The following is a 22,217-nucleotide window of genomic DNA, read 5'->3' on the forward strand; positions in this document are numbered from 1 at the left end:
CTGAATTGTATCTGAAGAGAGATGAGAGGAAAGAAAGGAGAGGAAAGAGAAAAGAGTAAAGGAGGGGAGAAGGAAGTAGGAAGGTGGGAGGAGAAGAGGAGAAGTGGGGAGAAAGGGGAGGAGAGTGGTGAAGGAAAGAGAAGAGGAGAGGAAGAAGAGGGAAGTAGGGAAGAGAAGAAAGGGAGAAAGAAGGTAGAGAAGAAGGAGTGTGGATACAGTGAAAGGGGAAATGGGCGAGCAACACCAAAAGTCATGTGTATGTATTTATTTCATTTTATTAAAAGTATCTTATATATGAATGTAAAAAGAATGTATGTTAACATCTAATAAATATCATGGTATATGTATTGGGGAGAGTTTGGAAAAATAAAAAATTATTATAAAAAAAAAAAGAGTCAAGGACAGAGTACCAGTCCTAAGCTCCTTGATGGACAACTGTGGTAACATCAAGCCAAAGTCTTTGACTCATAGTAAATGCTGCTAACTGGAAGGGATGCTATACATGTGCTTATTTAGCAATGTGTATTTGGCGGTTATTTATTTATTTATTTATTTATTTATTTCCTGCCTTTATTCTTTTTATAAAAAAGTCAAGGCAGCAAATACATCTACTCCGTCCTCCTATTTTTCCCACAACAACAATCCTGTGAGACGAATTGGGCTAAAAGAGAGTGACTGGCCCAAAGTCACCCAGCTGGCTTTCCTGGTCAAGGCAGGACTAGAACCTTTTGCTGTTTGCTGCTTGGAGGATCAGTACAATTTAGTTTGCTCTCATAGCAAAGAAGTAGATGGCATGATACTCCTCCTCCCCCTCCCCCAGTTTGTAAGAGGTGACCAAATCAGCTCTGAATGTTTCTTCAACTCTGATAAAGAGACAATGTTCTCCACCAAAAGGCAAACAGCCAGTCTACGGAACCCAGAGTAAATCAGATATCATTCATAACTGTTATCTTCCAGCAGAAATGAAAGGTCATGGAAACCAAGAAGATACTGTCACCTCTATCTCTCCTCACCTAACTCTCCCCACCATCTATCTCATGCAGCTGGCTCACCGGCCTTAAAAACTGAAGCCAAAACCAAGGACAGAGATGATGATGATGATGATGATGATTATTATTATTATTATTATTATTCAAGCTGACAACATCAAGCACACTGAAGTCAAGAAAAAGATTAGAGGTGAATACATCAAGAGAGTGAAGAAGATCTTAAAGTCCAAACTCAATGGAGGAAATACCATAAAGGCAATCAACACCTGGGCAATCCCAGTCATTAGGTACACAGCTGGAATAGTGGACTGGACTCAAGCAGAACTAAAAGCAATGGATAGGCAGACCAGAAAAATAATGACAATGAATCATGCCCTTCATCCACGCAGTGACATTGATAGACTTTATCTACCAAGGCAAATAGGTGGGCGTGGAATGCTACAAGTACATCAGATGGTTGAAGAAGAAAAAATGGCTTTGGAAGAATATCTGAAGAACAATGATGAAGATGCACTGAAATTAGTATATCAGGAAGGCTTACTGTCTACTGGAGAGACCAAACTGGCCTACAAGAAAGACCAAATGAAGAACAGAATAGAGGCATGGGAAGACAAAGCACTACATGGCCAATACATAAAAAAAATAGCTGGGAAAGCAGATAATAATAAAACCTGGCAATGGCTAAGAGCAGGAAAATTGAAGAAAGAGACCGAGGGACTAATTCTGGCTGCACAAGACCAAGCTTAAGGACAAATGCATACAAAGTCAAAATTGAGAAGACAGCAACAGACAGTAAGTGCCGCCTATGCAAAGAAGCTGAAGAAACAGTGGACCACCTGGTAAGTTGTTGCAAGAAGATTGCACAGACTGACTACAAGCAGCGGCATGACAAAGTAGCAACAATGGTGCATTGGAAGATCTGCAAAAAATATCATTTGCCTGTAAGCAAAAACTGGTGGGATCATAAAATAGAGAAAGTCATAGAAAATGATAAAATTAAACTGCTCTGGGACTTCAGAATTCAAACAGACAAGCACCTGCAACATAACACCCCAGACTTAACAATTGTCGATAAGAAAGACAAAAAAGTCTGGATAGTGGACGTGGCAGTGCCTGGAGACAGCAGAATAGACAAGAAAGAACTGGAGAAGATAACAAAATACAAAGACCTACAAATAGAAATAGAAAGACTGTGGCAAAAGCAAGCGAGGGTATTACCAATAGTAATAGGCTCCTTGGGTGCAATCCCAAAACAACTGGAGCACCACTTGAACACCATTGGCATTGACAAATTCGCTATTAGTCAGTTGCAAAAGGTGGCCTTACTACGAACTGCTTCCATCCTGCGACGATACCTGTAATACCATCAAACATCCACATCTGCCTATCCCAGATCCTGGGTAAGGACTCGACAGGTAGACAAAATGCCAAATCCAATCTGAACATCTGGCTGACTGTGTGATGATCCATAATAATAATAATAAAGTTGGAAGGGATCTTGGAGGTCATCGAGTCCAACCCCCTGCTCAAGCAGGAAACCCTACACCATTTCGGACAGACGGCTGTCCAGTCTCTTCTTAAAAACTTCCAGTGTTGGAGCATTCACCGCTTCTGGAGGCAGGTTGTTCCACTGACTACTTGTTCTTATTGTCAGGAAATTTCTCCTTAGTTCTAGGTTGCTTCTCTCCTTGATTAGTTTCCATCCGTTGCTTCTTGTCCTGCCTTCAGGCGCTTTGAAGAATAGCTTGACTCCCTCTTCTTTGTGGCAGCTCCTGAGATATTGGAGCACTGCTATCATGTCCACCCTTGTCCTTCTCTTCGTTAAACTAGACATGGTTGTTACAAGAGGGAGGCAGTAGGTAAGAACGGCTACTGTACTTCATCTTTCCCATAGCAAGGAAGATTGCTAAAATTAGTCATACTTTGAGCCTTAAGCTGCACAAATACATGGATTCAGAGAAGAGGGAGGTGGGGGAAACAACTGGAGACTCATTTTAGAAAAGAAACAGTAGAGATGGAAATGGACAACACCCTTCCCCAGCCTTTTGATGAGTTCTCTCCCCCAAAATGCCCCTTTCCTGCCCTCACACAAAGCAGAAACAGAGAAGAGGTTCAGGAACTGCCTTATAATATAGAGTTCTGCTCTGGTTTTGTTCAGACAGGCCAGGCAAAACAACAGCTGATATAACCAGAAGCCTGAACTCTTTCTAAAATGTTTCTTTTTACATCTCAGTTTTACACATTTTGCACATTACAAATCTGAAGCCTTTGTTTATGAAATACACTTACATCACTTTTTTTTTCTAACATGGCTCGAGACATTCAGTCCCCTCTACTTTGCTAGGGAAAAGGCAAGACATCCAAGTTCCTTCTTTTAGTTGCAGGAACATCCAAAACCCGTTGGCAAATTTGAGCCAGAACTTGACACCAGCCGCTAGTCCAAAGTCAGCAACAATTTGGGCTTTTCAAGCTCCTGCCCACTGCCCTCCAAAAGTGAAGTTATGGGAAACTCAGAATTCAGGAAAATAGAGTCTGAACTTCAGAGGGCAAGGATCCATGCTTCCTTGCTGGAAATGTAAATTATATCTCAACATTATTTAAAAAAGAATTTTCAGCAAGGGTATAGTTGTCAAGAGAGATGGAGGGGGGAGAGAGAGAGAGAGAGAGAGAGAGAGAGAGAGAGAGAGAGAGAGAGAGAGAGGAGAGAGAGAATAAAATTAAAATAAAGGGCTTGGAAATAGAAGCACTTACTGCCTCAAACTTCTCCTGATCCAATTCTGAATGTTTTTCCAATTGGTTGGAAAAGTTTCATGAAGAATCCTCCAGAGATCCTTGAAACTAAGATCTCATTTCAAACAGAAGGTATGAAAGAAGAATCACAGCATTATGTCCTAGTCAGCATTAATTACCATACTTTCATGACAAATTAAGATGCTGCAATAGGAAAAAGAGATATGCTTAGATTTGAATTCTCAAACTGAATTCAGAATTCTAACTTCATCCATAAAGTGCATAGGAAGAACATAACCCATTCAATCATAGGCATCACAGTGCAATTAAAAGTTAACTGACAGATAATGAAGGATGGGTCTGCACACTGAGGTTCCTGGCTTTGTATTGTTTGCAATGCTCCCTTCTAGCCATATAAAAGCGATCACTTCCAGGAATCCAATTACAATGAGCTCCTATGGAGTTAGCTTTGCAGAGGAATCTAGCTTTATTTTTTCTGCTTATATTCTTAAAATACTGTATATAAATAAAAGTAGATAAGAAATGTCCAAGTATTTGCACAGTCCTAACTCAGTCTGTTTTTAAGATTAGAGCCAGAGGACATTAGATACTTCTTGAAGACATGCTCAGCGAAGGTTTCTAGACATGGCCCTCCCAAAACTCCCTGTCCTCCAAATGCAAAGGAGGGGGCAAGCATGTCAAATCATGGTTCTTTCTCTCCCATTTTATCTCCATGACATCCCTTTGAAGTAAACTGGCAAAGTATGGCTGGCCAAGGTCCCCAGAATTAATGGGAACCATTTAAACATCAATCTTGTTCAAATCTTCTAATGCATTTCACTGCACTGGTTTAGGTAAACTGAAGAAGAAAAAGAAGAGTAGGAAAAAGTTGCATGGAAGCTGTAAGTGAGATGAGATTAATTTCATGTTTGAACAAAAACTGATTAGGTGAAATCTCATCAGCCTAGTTCTTGTCATCTAGTCCTTGGGTGCGTCCCCTATGCAAGGCAGAAATAGGACTTTTTCTCGAGAAATCCATGAAACTCGAGACAATAATATTGCTTTGTTCTGTGTGTCAGTTGAACAATATGGTTACAGTACTGGGTGACATGTACTGTATTAGGAGTCTGGGTGACATGTACTGTATGTACAGCTGTTTATGAGGTATTTAAAATAAATCAAAAGTCTTTCTTGAGCCATCCTTGGCTCCAAAGGTTGGCTGAGAATGAGACTACTCTTGGAAATTGAAAAATTATCCTGGAAGAAAGCAAAAGCAAATCACTTCTCTGTTATTGCCAAGAAAACAACAGCAGGGATTGAGTTTGACTTATACTCAAACCTTTTTATTTACAATTGCACATCAAACCCACTATTTGGCATGCTCTCTTAGCATCACCAGATTGCCTGAACCATGCAAGATTTCATAAATGGGGCCAAACATAGCAGACAGTTTTACATATCAAAAATACTCCACAAGGGAAAGAAAGAAGACTATCAGGCATTCTTGCCTGATAATAGTACCCTACTTACTTACTTATTTCTTATTTGGAAAAGCCTCTTATGAAGAGTAAATCTTGTTAGAGATAAAAATTCAACAAGGCAGGAAGAAAATGCAAGGAGCATGGTTATCTTCTTTACACCTCTGCATCTGCCAAAGACCCAAAACTTGCAGCTATAATGGAATATCTCCTCTTTCATCTTCACACTCATTAATCAGGCTAAAACCTATGCTGGTCTCTGGGCGCAGGAGGCACCTGAGAAGGATTTTGTTGTTGTTCCTCTACTAATCTATAGAATTTGAAAACTTCTTAAAGCCATCTGAGTTGGTGGTAATCACAATAGCATTTTTTCTAAACACACTGCAAATCAAATCTGCTAATCTAGGTTGGGTTAAATCAATAGGCAAGTACCCTTTGCTCTCCCCCAATAATCCTTCTTCCCCCCCCCCCCGAAGCTGTCTATGAACAGTCTTTGGAGCCCCCTTGTGGTAAAGCTAAAATAGACAGGAAAGAAGGAATTCCTTGAAGAAAGTTTGGTGATTTTGTATTCTGAGCAATAACCTTTTGCTTAGTGGAGGACGAACTGGCAACCAAAGGTCGAGAGCTATTTTCAGCTATCTTTGAGCAGAGGATTTCTCACTAGCACCACCATCATTTGTCAAGTGTCTATCAAGCTTAGTAACTTTAAGATGTGGGGAATTCTGAGACTTGAAGTCCACAGGTTTTAAAGATGCCAGGTTTGAAAAACACTGATTTAGGTAATTCAGTCCCCAGCTCCCAAATTTAAAAAATGTATGAAAAGAAGCAGATTTTGAGCCAAGAAACAAGCAAATATGTGCATTTCAGTTACAGAGTATTTAAAAAAAATCTAAACCATTTCAGATGTATTGTGAGAGTCAGCATGTTTCTGGGAATCTGCTGTTGATTAGGAGTCTATCTCAACATTTGCATGACAATATCACAACATTAGGCTTTGCAACCCTTACAGTAATGGCCAAAATTGTGGGAACCTTTTGGGAAAAGTGTATTTTTGAGATTTGTTGACTAATAACACCACCTTTGGGGGGGGTAGTACCATAAAATTATATATCAATGGAAAGATAATTTAATCAAGAATGTAATGCAACAAAGTTTGTTCAATTATCTGCACTGTATTCTATGAAAAGTTATAGCCAAATAACCAGAAAAAGGAAGCACAACTTGCTTAGGTTGATATCAGATAGCTTTCCTTCATCTGATTATATCCAATGAGCATGAGTGTTTAGAGAGCCAATCAGGTGTCATCTTGTTTTGGCAATGAGCCAATCAGATCACAGTAGGATTCAGTTATTGTTGTCATGTATTGAAGCTGAGAGGAGGACATTTGTCAGTATGTTATGTGATTGCTATCAAGTTGGTTGGGGTTTTTTGTGTTGTTTCATTTAGTGAGCTTGTAAAACGTAATAAAATTAAAGTAATGGTGCAAAGAGTTGACTAGTTGCCCAGAAAGCGATGTAAAATAGTATTATTAAGTGAACAAGGCTACAATTATAAAGAAATTAGAAGAAAAATTGGTGGAAACTTAACCAAAGGTGGCATTTCTACTGTACACTTTTCCCAAAAGGTTTCCACAATTTTGGCCACTACTATACATTAGTATTGGACATACACTCATTCCTGAAGGCCATTTTTGTTTACCTGAGGCATATTTTGAATTATGAACTGAAAATTGTTTGAACAAAGGCAGCAACAAAACAGGAAGGTACAGAGGAAAGTTTGTATTAAAATAATAAGGATAATAGGTCTGTCACTTTAAGGACTCTGGAAACCTTGAAGGTTTTATCAGTTCACAAGTTTCCAGCAAGGTCTCAGTTCCTTGGTATGTTCACTCCCGCAGGAGATTTGTTGCTTCTTGGATAATATTGGTCATTGCTTGTATGTTAGTTACTAATTTAAGTAGCAATTTGGTGAATATTTTTTTTATTCACAGTACTCTGTATATTTGCTGTTTGTTCAGCTCATTGTTTGTTCAGATTGATAGCATGTTTTTTGTACCTGGATTGTTTGCCTTTTAATGTTAGGTGCTTTAAGTGGCTTGAATTTCTAACTGCAAAGGAGAGCTATAAATATTTTGAATACTTTATGGCACTGGGCATCCCATTTCCTGTTCTGTTATGAGTACAGTGATCATATTTTCTTGGAAAAAATAAAGGACAAAGCTGAAAAGGGATAACTCTGAAAGAGTTCATATGGATAAAAATAATTGTTTATGTTTATAACTTTGCTTCACAAAGGAAAATTCAAAAGCAAAACAAAGAAAAGAAGTAAATTAAATACATCTGAGTGATAGCTTTTCTAAGAAAGAACTGTCCCTTATAATTAAAGACATATGACTGCTGGAATTATGAGTGATTAAAAATATAGTAAAGAATAGCAAGAAATATTATTTCTGGGTATAACAGCTCTCATGTAGATTACATTTTATCTGGAGATTGTCAGCCGCATTTACTCTCAATTTTTTTAAAATGCTTTTCAAACTGACAATCATGTGACGTCACGAGTTTGACATGCCTGAGTTAATGTGTAAGCCATTTTCTATACATACGTTTCTATTGTATTATTGATTTACTCAACACATGAATATCCTGCTTCTCAAACAGTTGTCTACACAAAGTGGCAAGCCAACAGTAAATGGGAAAGATACAAACATATAAGAACTGAAGAAATTCAGCTAAGATTAAGGTTGCCAAAATGGACAAATACATTCTTCAAACTATTTCTTCCTGATTTAATTCCCAGTATTTGATAGTTGTCTTCAAATGTCCTCCACCACCACCGAATTGATGAGGCAATGTGGGGGTGGGACAGTAGTGAGATTCAAATATGTGAACAACCGGTTCTCTGTGTGGATGCCGCTTCTGGAAGTCCTTTCTGGCCTGGGCAACAAAAAAATTGCTACCGGTTCTGCCGGCTGAATCCCACCACTGGAGTGGGGGATGTCCATTGCATTTGCATGTATTTTTAATTATTAAATTTCCAGGCATCTTCTTTGAAACAAAAATGCCTCTAATATTTCTTTTTCTTTCCAATTGCTCAAAAATCTCAAAAATCAGAATGGAAATCATCTTTCCTAATCTAGGGGAAAATATATCAAAAATTTTATATTGGATCAGCGCAGCTTTTCTATTAACACAGGTTCATAGAACAGAGAATTTCTGTGTGTACAGTCATTTGTATTCATGTTGCTGACAAAAGCAGTTCCACAAATCTCCACGAGATGGAGCTGGGTTGTGTACCTAGAATGTACCTCACTCACTCTTTCAAATCTGAATTAGGACCAATTTTTTCCCTCTGGCTGTTTTTCAGTATATCCTTGGGCTGCTTCCAGAAATGTGACTGCTAGCATTAATAGGTGAAATATGCAATACTGTATATTATAGATGACAGTGGAAAAGCCCAAACTGCCCTATAAATTTATAGTCTTGTGTTCTGATCACACTTTTGTCCACAAAAGTTGGATAAGAATTCCCAGATAATTTGTGTGTGGTTCTAATGAACAGTACAAAGATAGCTCATTATGAAAGGATAGTTGTGTTAAAATTAAATTGAAACTAAGCAGAAAGATAAAGGATGAGCTCTATTTTTGCAGATTCTACTAACAGTTCATATTATTGTGACAGTTTTGGTTTTTATCTGCTCCAGATCATGGTCAGATGGTTCTATGAATTCAGTGCCCTTGTCTCTGTTTAAATCAAATTCAACTTATACACAGAATATTTTTAATGATCATTACCTTTATGCCTAATATACTTAGATTAAAATTTAGTTCTGAGATGGAATACTAATATAATTAGCACTCCCTCTTGTAAGTACATGGAGATGCTAGTAGATGATTTTTGTGTACCCAGAATACAGAATAACAGAGTTGGAAGAGAGCTTAGAGTCTTCTACTACAAACCTCTGCTCAAACCATCTACCATTCCAGACAAATCGTTGTCCAATCTCTTCTTAAAAACTTTAAGTAATAGAGCATCCACAACTTCTGGACGCAAGCCATTCCACTGATTAATTGAGAAATAAGGACTATCAGCAAATTTGGTTGCATTCATGGATTAGAGAAAACACTAGGCACAAACTTCATAAATATAAGAAAAACAGGGTTGCAAAAGCCACTTGTTTGGAGTTACAAGTTCTAGTTCAGTGGTTCTCAACCTTTCTAATGCCGTGACCCATAATACAGTTCCCCATGTTGTGGTGACCCCCAAGTGGGTGTGGCCACCAATAAGAGGGAATAGGACAGCTAAGGAAAAGGGGAAAAAATGGCAGACAGCGCGACCCCCGTGAAATGGTCGTTTGACCCCAAATGGGGTCCCGACCCACAGGTTGAGAACCACTGTTCTAGTTATTTATGTGCTTGTTTTCACTCAAGCTTCTTTGGACAAATGTGAACAGTCCAAAACATAGCTCCTTAATTTGTGTGTGCATCTGATATTGGGGGGGGGGGAAACACCCATTTCCTTTAGAAGAAGCACAAATTATCCTTTAGAAGAAATCCTTTAGAAGAAGCACAAATTATCCTTTCCCCACTTTGCAATTTCTATTGGCTTTCTCAGTTTAATCTGATCTGAAAACCCAGTCCAGTCAATTTTGTAATGACCTAATTTCAAGATATTGATAGAAAATTACCTATTTCTTTATGCCAGTGCTATGTCCACAATTAAACGGATAATATGCAACTTTGAAACTCGTTGTATGCTGCAGCACCCAGAAGTTATGATGATTCTTTAGCCAGTATAAAGAATAAGGAGAAAGAGCATCAAGAAGATTGGACTGCATGTCATATGTTCTCTTTGATACTATAATCGCAAAGACAGACACATGTAGATTCTTCCATTTGCAAAATAGATTTCACAGAACCAGTTCCTCAAACAGGACTTCTATCACATCTTCTCAAACACAAGAGGAAGAAGATTTACTTTCTACTGGGTAGAAATGGCTGGAAATTGTACAGATATAAAGAGAAACTTCCAAAAAGCACTGTAAGGGGTTTGATAGTTGAACAAGCTGTTCAAGGTATACTCTTCTTCGCACGAGGTGGTGAAGAAAGAGTTTATGAATAGCTGTAGAGTTAGAACCCTCTTTGAACGGCAGATTTTGGCTAGATGACCTCTCAGGTCCTTTCCAATGCTACAATTCTATGATTGGGTAGAATCCTCCTGGCAAATACTGACGAAGTGATGGCACATCAAGATAAGCCTACACCTGGGTTCAATGTCCTAGCTCATAGCAAGACACAGTCTGTGCCCATGAGAGTTGAGCTGCATCCAATATGACAAACCCCCTATAAACATTGTGGAAAATTCCAGCCCCACTTAATCCCTGGGGTTTCTTAAAAATCATGACATTTCAGAAAGATCCAAACAGGAAAGAATTAGTGTGATAAATGCCTTTCTTCTTGTGGAGGCCACGGCTGTGCCAGGAGTCAGCCAACAGGAGCAGCCCCAGCTGAAGGGCCACCCCCTGTTTCCCCTCTCCCAGGCTGCTGCCTCTGTAAACACATACGGTTTACTCAGAAGATTAGGAAAGAGCACAGCCAAAGACCACAGAGTGCCTTTTGTAATGGGAGTGGGATTAAGACACCAGGTGACCAGCTGTGGCTCCCAAGTGGGTTTCAAACTTCTTAGTGCACCAGGTCACTGTCAGGTTCAATCAGCCACACGCCACAGAGGTGGGAAGAGGTGGAGTATTAAGTGTTTTGCAAAAGAACCTTACTGGAATCCACACCAAGCCCATCTTCTCAGCTTTGAAGGGCGGGGACAGAAGTTATTGTAAGTAGCTCCTCTGTTGTTATTCTTTATGGAGAACTTATTTGAAGTTTCTGTGTTTTTTTAACTTGGACAAATGTATCTGCGACAGAGGAGAGGAGCAGGAACTCTCATTCTTATGAGATGCATGATTTGAAAAATAAATAATTTGAAATAAAGATAGGGGGAAGGGGCAGAGCAGATCCTGCATTTTTTCAGGATGCATAAAAGGGATGGGAGCTTCAGTAAAGCAAACTGTCCTGCTCACATTGGTAAAACTGCAGCTGTCACACTCATATTCATCCTGCAACCTTGTATAAAGTGGATCGTTTTGGAGTACCTGGTCACCCTGCTGAGAATCTAGAGTTTGTGTTGTTTTATTGTGTTTGATGAATCATTGGCATTTTCCATTTTTATTAGTGTTCTCCAGAATATAAATAGTCTTGTTAAACATCTATATTGAATTAATTAAATTAAGAATTCTTTTGAACTTTTTGAAGCTGTTGCCTTCTGCATCTAAATAATCATTTTAAAGTTATAATTAGCTTGGTTCTATAAGATCTATAAAACACTTGACTCTAAGATCATGGTTCTTTGTTACATACATTTTTTGGGGGAAAACATCCTATCTGTATATATATAAAAAAATATACTTTATGGATCGCAGTCACCATTCCATGTGGAGAATCCATACATGGAAGCAGTAGAAAAATCTGTTTTTACCACATTGGCTGTATTTAGGAATGTCAATGTAGACTGTATCCTTATAAGAAAAAAAAGGAAAGTTTTAAAAGAAGATGGATTTGTGTTGTATTAATTTTTGAAGCAAACCTTTCATTTTTGAAGATATATATCAAATTATCTGCCTTGATAAGAGAATTTATAGAGTTGCTGGTCATAGAATTGGTCACTCCTTATATTTATGGGGAATTTGCCAGCAGGGAATCTTCCAAAAGAAACCACTACAACCATGTGGTCTAACATTGATCTGTCTACCAATCAGCTGAGCAGCCTGCCTTTTTACCTTTAGATAATACCATGATCATTCCCCCATCAGCTGTCTCTCTCTCTCTCCCAATGTCTATCTGTTGGGAGGAGGAGGAGATTTGGGGCTATAGAACCGTTCACAGAAAAGGTGTGCATTGGTGATCAAAAGTGCTTCCAGTGGTGGATTTTTGCTATCAAAAAGTGGGAATGTAGTCTTTCCTTCCATAACAGATATTTTTGTTCCAAAGAAGAAGGAAATAGTGGGTGAAACAGCAGGGTGTTCAATGGAAAATGAGGTTTGCCTTTCTGTTTATAAAATTCTGTGAATGAAATGGGACTACTGAACAACAAAAACTTTATCCCATAGTATTTTTTATCTCTCTTTCTCAGATCTGCAAGATGCAGTTAAAGGATATCCTACTTGCTAGTGGACTATTATCCCTCCTTCTTAGCAGCTGAAAGATAGAGTATATTGTAGCTCTGTTGTATTGCATACAGGAGGCAGTATAGCTTTTGAATCTGTGCTCTCTGCTCTGTTCCAAGAAATATCATCTGGCAAAAATTCATGGGCGTTATTTTCACAGACAAGATTTGAAGTTTTCCATGTTTGGTAAAAAATAAGAATTCTGTGTGTGAGTTTCATGGCAGCAAATCTACCTGGATGCAGTAGGAAAACAAAATAAATAATAAAACAACTACACAAATCAGTAATATTTGGAGATGATTGTCAAGTCTGCATGAAAAGCATTATTTTTTTTATCATTACTCTATTATTTATACCCCTACATTAAGATTCCTGTAGTAAGATTCAATGCGTGCAGTGATTCTGACTGAAATAACACTGATATATTCCCCTTAAGATACAGAAAGGCAGCAAAAATGTAAAGAACTGTACAAAAGAGCTTATCCACTAAATAATGCTGGGAAGATTGTGTGTGTGCGTACAAAGTGTCCAATGCTACACAATTTGTATGATGCCAAGCTACCTGTTATATGATAAGGAGACAACCTTCCAACATTTAAGAACTGCTTAATCTGTATGCCTGAAAGATTATAACAATGCATTTCTATTGTAACATAGATGCCCCAAACGTTATTCCCTTTGTGATAGACAAAGTGCAAAAAAGAGCAAGAAATAGTAAGCTGAAGAGATTAAAGTATGAGATAAGAAACAGAAGAAAGTACAAATAAATTTGGCTTGCATCAAATCATTGATTATACTTCTTAGAAACCTCTTATGGACTTTTTGCTGAAATTGAAAAACAATGAATTGGTGATTTATGGATATGCTGATTAAAAAAGGGTTGACTATGGGATAAAGAGGACCACGTTGTAACTTTAAAGAGGGAGGAAAGATAATGAAGTTGTTTGTAACTGTTGTAGAGAAAAATGGAAGCTGCTTCATATATATTAATACTAAAAAGTTGCCAAGCTTTCGCTAGGGGAACTCCCCAGCATCATCAGGGCTAAAAGGCCATTACAGTAAAGGTGGTTTAAGTAGGTTCAAGTAATGTTTGCGCACGGCTCTTAGACCGTGTTACTGGCCCTGATTGGCCAGCTGAAAGCCAAGATGTGTCTATAACATTATGTTCTTTTCTTCGGATGCCCTTCCCTATCCCTCCACTATTGGTCTTTAGAGGCGTTAGTAACCTTACATCCCCTCCTCTTCCGATAATACCAACGTCTGCCGTGTCGGGGGGGGGGGAGAACTTGATCTGATGCTTTCCTGTGTTTTACAATGGGGATAGGGCTCCACTAACTGTGGGTTAATATCCCTTCCCAATTGTGTATCTCTCTCCTTTGTCATGTTAACAGCTCCTATCCGGGTATGGTATGCCTCAACAATCAAGTCTTTATTCCCCACCTCAATCTTCCTTACATACGTTCCCTCCCGTTGTTTGGCACTCAAACCGCTCTCATTACTCCTCCCCTTGCTGATCGAGCGGGTTGTCATTCTATGCTTTCTCTCCCCTCTCCACATGGGACGCTCCTCTTCATTGCTATGGGCAACCACACACTCCGAGATTTTAGCACTAAGTCTTCTAGGTGTTCCGGCTCCATTAATATCGCTCCCTCCCTCCTGGGGGGTGTGTGAGGCTCACATGGGGTTGTTGGGCGGTGCATGGATCGTCCATATCGGGCACCCCCTCCCTTTCTTTCTCCGTGCGCGGGGAGTCCATAGCCTCTATTCCAGCATCCACATGTTGAGGTGGGAGACTCTCTCGCCGCACGATCCAGTGCCGGTCACCTGGCAAGGGGGTGTTGATGGTATAGTTATTTACGTCCATATGCAGGTGTTTCCGACGGCGAGGGGATGCGGGTTCCTGTCCATAACGCCGCAGGTGTTGGTATGATTGCTTGCGATGTAATGAGTGATGATTTGTGTCCCATTTCCGCAGCGCTTGTTGCACTGGATGCAAGTCAATGCGACGATTAATTGAGCTGTCATTCGAGAACCAGGCCTCTTTCAGTAGCCGGCCTCCCTTCATGGCATCACTAGCTACGATACAGGTATTAGCAAAATCAAATTGATGGCCCTCCTGCACCATATGCATCCAAAGTTGTGAACGCTGCTCGCCCCGTTTTATAGCCAACTGGTGTTCATGGAGACGAGTCTTCAGGCGTTTGGCTGTTTCCCCTACATAGTTGCCTTGGCAATTCTTACAGTTGATCTTATAGACAACAGATGATTTCTCCATGGGAGGTAGGGGGTCCTTTGGGCGCATGATTTTAGACCGTAGAGTTTGATTTGGCTTGTGAGCCACCTCTATCCCATGGGGGGCCAGCAGTCTGGCCGTGGTCTCTGAGATATTGTTAATATATGGGAGGGAGATGCGTGTTCTCTGTAAGGGAGGTTCTTCTCTATGTTGGTTAACCTGGAGATGGGTTGTTACGCTATGCCGTCTGATGAATCTTAATGGATAACCGTTATAACGGCATATGCGAAAGAGGTGTCTCCTCTCCTCATTCTTATACTCATCCGTACTGCAGTGGAAGTCAACGCGCTTAAATAACGTTTTAATGCAGCTGATTTTATGGGAAACTGGATGATTACTCTGATAATGGAGGATTCTGTCCATGTGAGTTGGCTTACGGAACACGTTTGTATGTAAGGATCCATCCAATTGGCGATGGATAGATACATCCAAGAAGGCAAGGGTGTTATGTTTTTCCTCCTCCACAGTAAATTTTATATCAGAGTAGATGGAATTCAATATTCCCATAAATGCAGCCACATGTTGTCTTTTGACAACAGCGAACGTGTCGTCCACGTACCTCACCCAAAACTTGGGTTGGTATAAAGCCATAGCCTTATCTTCAAGTTGCTGGAGGACCACCTCAGCCACAATACTGGAGATGGGTGAGCCATTATTCTTTTATTTATAATTATGCCCGGGAGTCGTATTTTTACCAATATTCTTGAATTTTATGATCGAGCAGTTTTGCTCACCCGCCAGAAAGTGGGAGAAATTGACGTGTTGCATTTCGGCAGTTTACCGCAGGATAGCGTTCTTACATACTTGTGCTCAAGAAGATTTACCACCTAAAATGCTGAGAAGAAAGCCTGTTATAGATACAAATGAATTCCAACAGGCTCTCCACCAGTTCCAACGCAGAACTATAAAAGCCCTTATAAATGATCAACATAGACGGGTGGAGCATTTGAAAAAATGTGTTCAGGAACATCGACAGCGTTGTGACTCAGCATTATCAGAACAGCATTTCCAGGCCTTGAGCTACCACATCAAAATGGTGGCAGAAAGAACGAGTCAGAAAACAACAATACATCTCCAATGCAAGATGGATTCTATACGTAAGTCCCAATATAACAGTTTTGTGAATGAGTTGGTATGTAATCTCTCTTCAAAACCTTTAACTAACCCACAACTCACCCTACTGCAGCGTGATATTAACCATAACCTTATGGATGCTCAGCCATTGGACTTTATAGCCGCACTGGAGCCAGTTATGCTTCACATAGGGACAGATGAGGATACCAGGAGTTCTATAAGACAACAGATCACAGGGCTGCTTACTAGCCATAGATACCATCACACCCTGTCTAGGGAAGAAACTGAGGCCCTCATACAACTTAAGAGGGATGATACCATCGTTGTACTTCCCGCAGACAAAGGTAGAGTGACTGTTGTAATGGATAGGGAGCTATATACAGCTAAGGCATTAGAACTCCTGGGTGATAGATCAGCTTATAGAATAGTTGAGAAAGACCCCACGGTAACACTCAAAAATAAAATCAACAAATTGCTAGACAGCTTGAAACGTAGTAAGAAGATTGGGGATGACATCTTGAGGAGGATATGCCCTTGTGATACGGCTCTCGCCCGTTTTTACGGACTACCAAAAATTCACAAGGGAGGTATCCCCCTTCGTCCCATTGTATCGTTCAGGGGCACCCCCATCTCGGGACTAGCCAAATGGCTTAGTACCCATATCAACCATCTCGTAGATTGGAGCAGCACGATGGTCAGGTCTGCAGAAGAGTTTTTAGCTAGAATCAAGACTCTTAGAGTGGAGGATGACGAGACAATGGTATCGTTCGACGTCACCTCCCTCTTCACCTCCATTCCCCAGGACTTAGCCATCACAGTCCTGAGAGAACGGTTGACGTGCATGGGAGGAGGGCACCATCAGGACTCCCTGCAGACAGAGGACCTCGTGAAACCTATAGAAATATGCCTCCAAACCCATTTTACATTTCAGGGCTCCATCTATGAACAGATCAAGGGCACTCCGATGGGCTCCCCCATCTCCAGTATTGTGGCTGAGGTGGTCCTCCAGCAACTTGAACATAAGGCTATGGCTTTATACCAACCCAAGTTTTGGGTGAGGTATGTGGACGACACGTTCGCTGTTGTCAAAAGACAACATGTGGCTGCATTTATGGGAATATTGAATTCCATCTACTCTGATATAAAATTTACTGTAGAGGAAGAAAAACATAACACCCTTGCCTTCTTGGATGTATCTATCCATCGCCAATTGGATGGATCCTTACATACAAAAGTGTTCCGTAAGCCAACTCACACGGACAGGATCCTCCATTATCAGAGTAATCATCCAGTTTCCCATAAAATCAGCTGCATTAAAATGTTATTTAAGCGTGTTGACTCCCACTGCAGTACGGATGAGTATAAGAATGAGGAGAGGAGACACCTCTTTCGCATATGCCGTTATAACGGTTATCCATTAAGATTCATCAGACGGCATAGCGTAACAACCCATCTCCAGGTTAACCAACATAGAGAAGAACCTCCCTTACAGAGAACACGCATCTCCCTCCCATATATTAACAATATCTCAGAGACCACGGCCAGACTGCTGGCCCCCCATGGGATAGAGGTGGCTCACAAGCCAAATCAAACTCTACGGTCTAAAATCATGCGCCCAAAGGACCCCCTACCTCCCATGGAGAAATCATCTGTTGTCTATAAGATCAACTGTAAGAATTGCCAAGGCAACTATGTAGGGGAAACAGCCAAACGCCTGAAGACTCGTCTCCATGAACACCAGTTGGCTATAAAACGGGGCGAGCAGCGTTCACAACTTTGGATGCATATGGCGCAGGAGGGCCATCAATTTGACTTTGCTAATACCTGTATCGTAGCTAGTGATGCCACGAAGGGAGGCCGGCTACTGAAAGAGGCCTGGTTCTCGAATGACAGCTCAATTAATCGTCGCATTGACTTGCATCCAGCGCAACAAGCGCTGCGGAAATGGGACACAAATCATCATTCATTACATCGCAAGCAATCATACCAACACCTACAGCGTTATGGACAGGAACCCGCATCCCCCCGCCGTCGGAAACACCTGCATATGGACGTAAATAACTATACCATCAACATCCCCTTGCCAGGTGACCGGCGCTGGATCGTGCAGCGAGAGAGTCTCCCACCTCAACATGTGGATGCTGGAATAGAGGCTATGGACTCCCCGCGCACGGAGAAAGAAAGGGAGGGGGTGCCCGATATGGACGATCCATGCACCGCCCAACAACCCCATGTGAGCCTCACACACCCCCAGGAGGGAGGGAGCGATATTAATGGAGCCGGAACACCTAGAAGACTTAGTGCTAAAATCTCGGAGTGTGCGGTTGCCCATAGCAATGAAGAGGAGCGTCCCATGTGGAGAGGGGAGAGAAAGCATAGAATGACAACCCGCTCGATCAGCAAGGGGAGGAGTAATGAGAGCGGTTTGAGTGCCAAACAACGGGAGGGAACGTATGTAAGGAAGACTGAGGTGGGGAATAAAGATTGTTGAGGCATACCATACCCGGATAGGAGCTGTTAACATGACAAAGGAGAGAGATACACAATTGGGAAGGGATATTAACCCACAGTTAGTGGAGCCCTATCCCCATTGTAAAACACAGGAAAGCATCAGATCAAGTCCTCCCCCCCCCCGACACGGCAGACGTTGGTATTATCGGAAGAGGAGGGGATGTAAGGTTACTAACGCCTCTAAAGACCAATAGTGGAGGGATAGGGAAGGGCATCCGAAGAAAAGAACATAATGTTATAGACACATCTTGGCTTTCAGCTGGCCAATCAGGGCCAGTAACACGGTCTAAGAGCCGTGCGCAAACATTACTTGAACCTACTTAAACCACCTTTACTGTAATGGCCTTTTAGCCCTGATGATGCTGGGGAGTTCCCCCAGCGAAAGCTTGGCAACTTTTTAGTATTAATATATTTTTAGTAAAGTATTTTTACTTCAACTCTCCCGGTGATCGTGTTTTATTCTTTTATTTATAATTATGCCCGGGAGTTATATTTTTACCAATATTCTTGAATATATATATATATATATATATATATATATATATATATATATATATATATATATATATATATATATATATATTCTATATAGTACCTACCTATATATCTTTCTTTTTTTCTACCAGTACCTGTAATATTTTTTCTACTTCTTTTTTTTCTTTTTCTTTCTTAATTTCATTCTATATAATTTCCTATTTATTTTTTACTTATGTGAATTTTTTTTTAAAAAAAAACTTTCATTATACTTCTCCTTATCATTTTATTGCCATTCTTTCTTAGCCATGCTCATATACTGATTTGTACATTGCCTCTTTTTTAAATTTGAGCTTCTTTTTTCAGGAGTTCATTAACTCCATCTAACAACTTAATAAGTAAGTTGTTTTAGTAAGTCTTTTCTTTCCTCTTCACCCTTTCATTCTTCTTTAATATATTTGTTTTAAAATTTGATTCTTGTTCCTCCTTCATATAGGCACAAATAACTCACTTTTCTGTTCAGCATCCATTCATTCTTGACACTATTCCTTCTTCTTTTATCACATACACACATTGTACATAACCCATTCCTGCAGCATTCAATTAACTTATATATTTTCCTGACATATCCAGCTTTTGCTTCCAGATAACAATATACACTTTCAAAAGCACTTTGATACACAACCCGTTTCACTTTTGACAAACATATATTCTTTACAACAGCAGATCACATATTAACCCCTAGCACTTCTTAAAATGTTCTATCCAAGAGCCTTTTCCATTTCAAGCAATATATAAATGTTATATATAAGGGAAGGTGAGCAGTTAAGAACTTTGCGGTAAATAAATAAATAAATAAACAAACAAACACTCCCATCTTTAATAAACATTTTACCAAGGCATACAGATCCATTTACTTGCTCCAGTTTTTCCCCATTTATATATAATATATCATTGAATATTTCGGGGGGTGGGGTTCATCATATACCTTCATCAAACTTTAGGATGAAACACAGTATAAACATTAGAACTTTATGAAAAGCATGTAATCCATCATGTTGAGAAACTCCAGGCATGCTGCAATTGAGCCAGGAGAACTGCCTCAAAGGAAAATTATGACACTTGCATAACCAAGGGAAAAAATGAGGTCAAGTATTGAGACAAGGACACAGTGTAGAAATTCTCTCCCATCTCATATTTTATTTTTGCACTCTGCGGCACAGAGTGGACAGAATCACCCATTCCAGTCATTGTTAGCCAAAAACAGTACTTCAAAGCGGTGTTGCTGATTGCTTGGGGCAATGTGGAAAAGGCCATTTGGGGGATCAACATGCTTTAATCTTCCTTTTAAATCTGTAAACTTTTTCCTGGGCAGCAGTTCCAACCAGAGTCATGGTACTGCCTAATAAATGACTTTTTCTGCATTACCTTTTTTTTTTTATTTCTGTGCTTCAATTATGCCCCAATTTGGAGAAGCTTCTCTGTAGTGTTACCTCTTTTTTATTATTTACTGCAAAATTACTACCTCAGAATTAATTTTTAAGTTCCTTCTTTGTCTGCAAAGAAATGTTTTGGCAGTTGTCATGTTTGTCTGCCTTTCCCTCCGTGAAATTCTGAACACCATTTTTGGTTTCTGAAATAGCATAAAAATACCATGGGCTGGTGCATGGGCTAATTGGTTTGTAATTACTTTAAAATACTGTTTATGTATCTTTATCATCAGGGGTTTTTTTTCATTTTCTGGAATGTACTTTATAATATAAGGAGATATAGAGCTAGTCTTCCTCTCCCCCTCCCCACCTTCTCTTTTCCCCTCATTTTGTCCAGAGGTTTCCTAGTTCAGGGCTTTTCAACCTTTTCACCCATTGTACCACTTTTAGGATATGGCAACATCCGAGTACCACCAGTCGCCTAGCAAGGTGTCAAAAACTTGATGACCAAAAGAAAAGGAAAAAAGTGATGAAGTACAGGTAGTCCTTGACTTACAACAGTTCGCTTAGTGACTGTTCGAAGTTACAATGGCACTGAAAAAAGTGCTCCCCAAGCCATAGCAGAGCAAGACACCTGCCTGCCTGCGCGGCCGCATTCTTCCTGCTGTCCGAGGTTTTCATTGTTGTGAGCATTTCTGTTGAGGATTGGCAATGGGGATGGGGTGGGGGTGTTTGTTTTTTATTCCCCCCGTCTGCTGGGTGGTTGCAGCAGGTTTTGGTCACTTCACATGACCCTGGGACACTGTGACCATCATAAATATGAATCAGTTGCCAAGCATCTGAATGTAAATCACAAGACCCTGGAGATGCTGCAACCTTCCAGCTGATCGGCGCTTCTTCTGGGCTCAGCAGAAGCGCCAGGATCAGTGCTGCTTTCCAGCTGAATGGTACTTCTTCAGGGCTTAGCAGAAGCACCAGGATCAGCACCGAGCTCCAGCTGGAGCTTGGCGCTGATCCTGGTGCTTCCGCTGAGCCCAGACACCCCTGCAGCTCCAGCCATCTCTCGCTCAGGCTTGTACAGTGCTGCTACCGGTTCACCTCATTCCTCTCCCCCGCTACCACTTTTCTAGGATGGTCACGTACCACCTGCTAGGTGCCAATGTATGTACCCATACCACTGGTTGAAAAGCCCTGTCCTAGTTTGCTCTGACCAGAACCCTTGCTTGATCACTTGCAGATGACTTTTGGAAGTAAATTGGGAGCTATATGCAGTTAGACCAGGATTAAGGCTGCCCACGCTGGATATAAGATTTCTACAATGCATGGTATATCAGGAAGAATTGAGCTTGACTTAGCCCGAAGTTTGCATTGACCATTAATTGAAATAGTGTACTTGAAGATATATTTATGTATGATGGACTCTGTTTGTTTTATTCTTGAGTTCACTGTGAATTGTTTGGGTTGGTGATAGTTTTTCTATGGGTCTTCCCTCTTGTCTAATTCTTGCCACACTGCTGTTTGTTTCTAGCAGGCCCTGTGATGACAGTGACCTACACATACCGTGTAGCTGATGCTCGCCTGGGCACCTTCTCACAGCTTCTGCTACAATGGAAAGGCAGCATTTACAAGCTCCTCTATTGTGAGTTATTAATCTTCGTATCACTTTACTTCGGCATCAGCCTCATCTACAGGTGAGCATTTCCAGTTCCCTAAACTTGGATAGGTGTGTGTTTGTGTGTGTGTGTGTGTGTGTGTGTGTGTGTGTAAAGAGAGGAGATCAGTAGGGTAGCTTTGTCCTTGTTAGTCTGGTTATTACTTCTGTATCTTCTGAAGACGTATAATGAGCCAACACCTCTCAAAAATTGTTCTCCACTCTCCTTTCTGCTCTCTACACACTTCTTAACAGATAAACTGCGTGGTCTAATCTTAGAGAACAGTACTTGCTTCCAGGAGAACATTTTATTAAAAAGATTTTCCTTTTGAGGGGCAATTCATACAATGTTATCTCCCATTCCTTGTTTCT

The 22,217-nt window shown here is 40.4% G+C and overlaps 1 protein-coding gene across 3 annotated transcripts in view; it reads left to right on the top strand.

The window, feature by feature from the left end:
• Window positions 1-10,899: 10,899 nt before the first annotated feature.
• BEST1 (bestrophin 1) overlaps window positions 10,900-22,217 on the top strand; it is a 35,680-nt gene continuing 24,362 nt past the window's right edge. For all 3 annotated transcript variants that reach the window (XR_005557902.1, XM_039353191.1, XM_039353190.1), the window contains exons 1-2: window positions 10,900-11,025; window positions 21,723-21,885. Coding sequence is in view for 2 of the 3 variants with exons in the window: in XM_039353191.1 (XP_039209125.1) it covers window positions 21,734-21,885 (152 nt within the window). In the remaining variant the exon portion in view is untranslated. The remainder of the gene's footprint in view (window positions 11,026-21,722; window positions 21,886-22,217) is intronic.

This window comes from Crotalus tigris, unplaced genomic scaffold, assembly GCF_016545835.1.
Source record: "Crotalus tigris isolate CLP2741 ecotype Arizona unplaced genomic scaffold, ASM1654583v1 scf7180000018504.2861643, whole genome shotgun sequence".
Classification (NCBI taxonomy): Eukaryota; Metazoa; Chordata; class Lepidosauria; order Squamata; family Viperidae; genus Crotalus; species Crotalus tigris.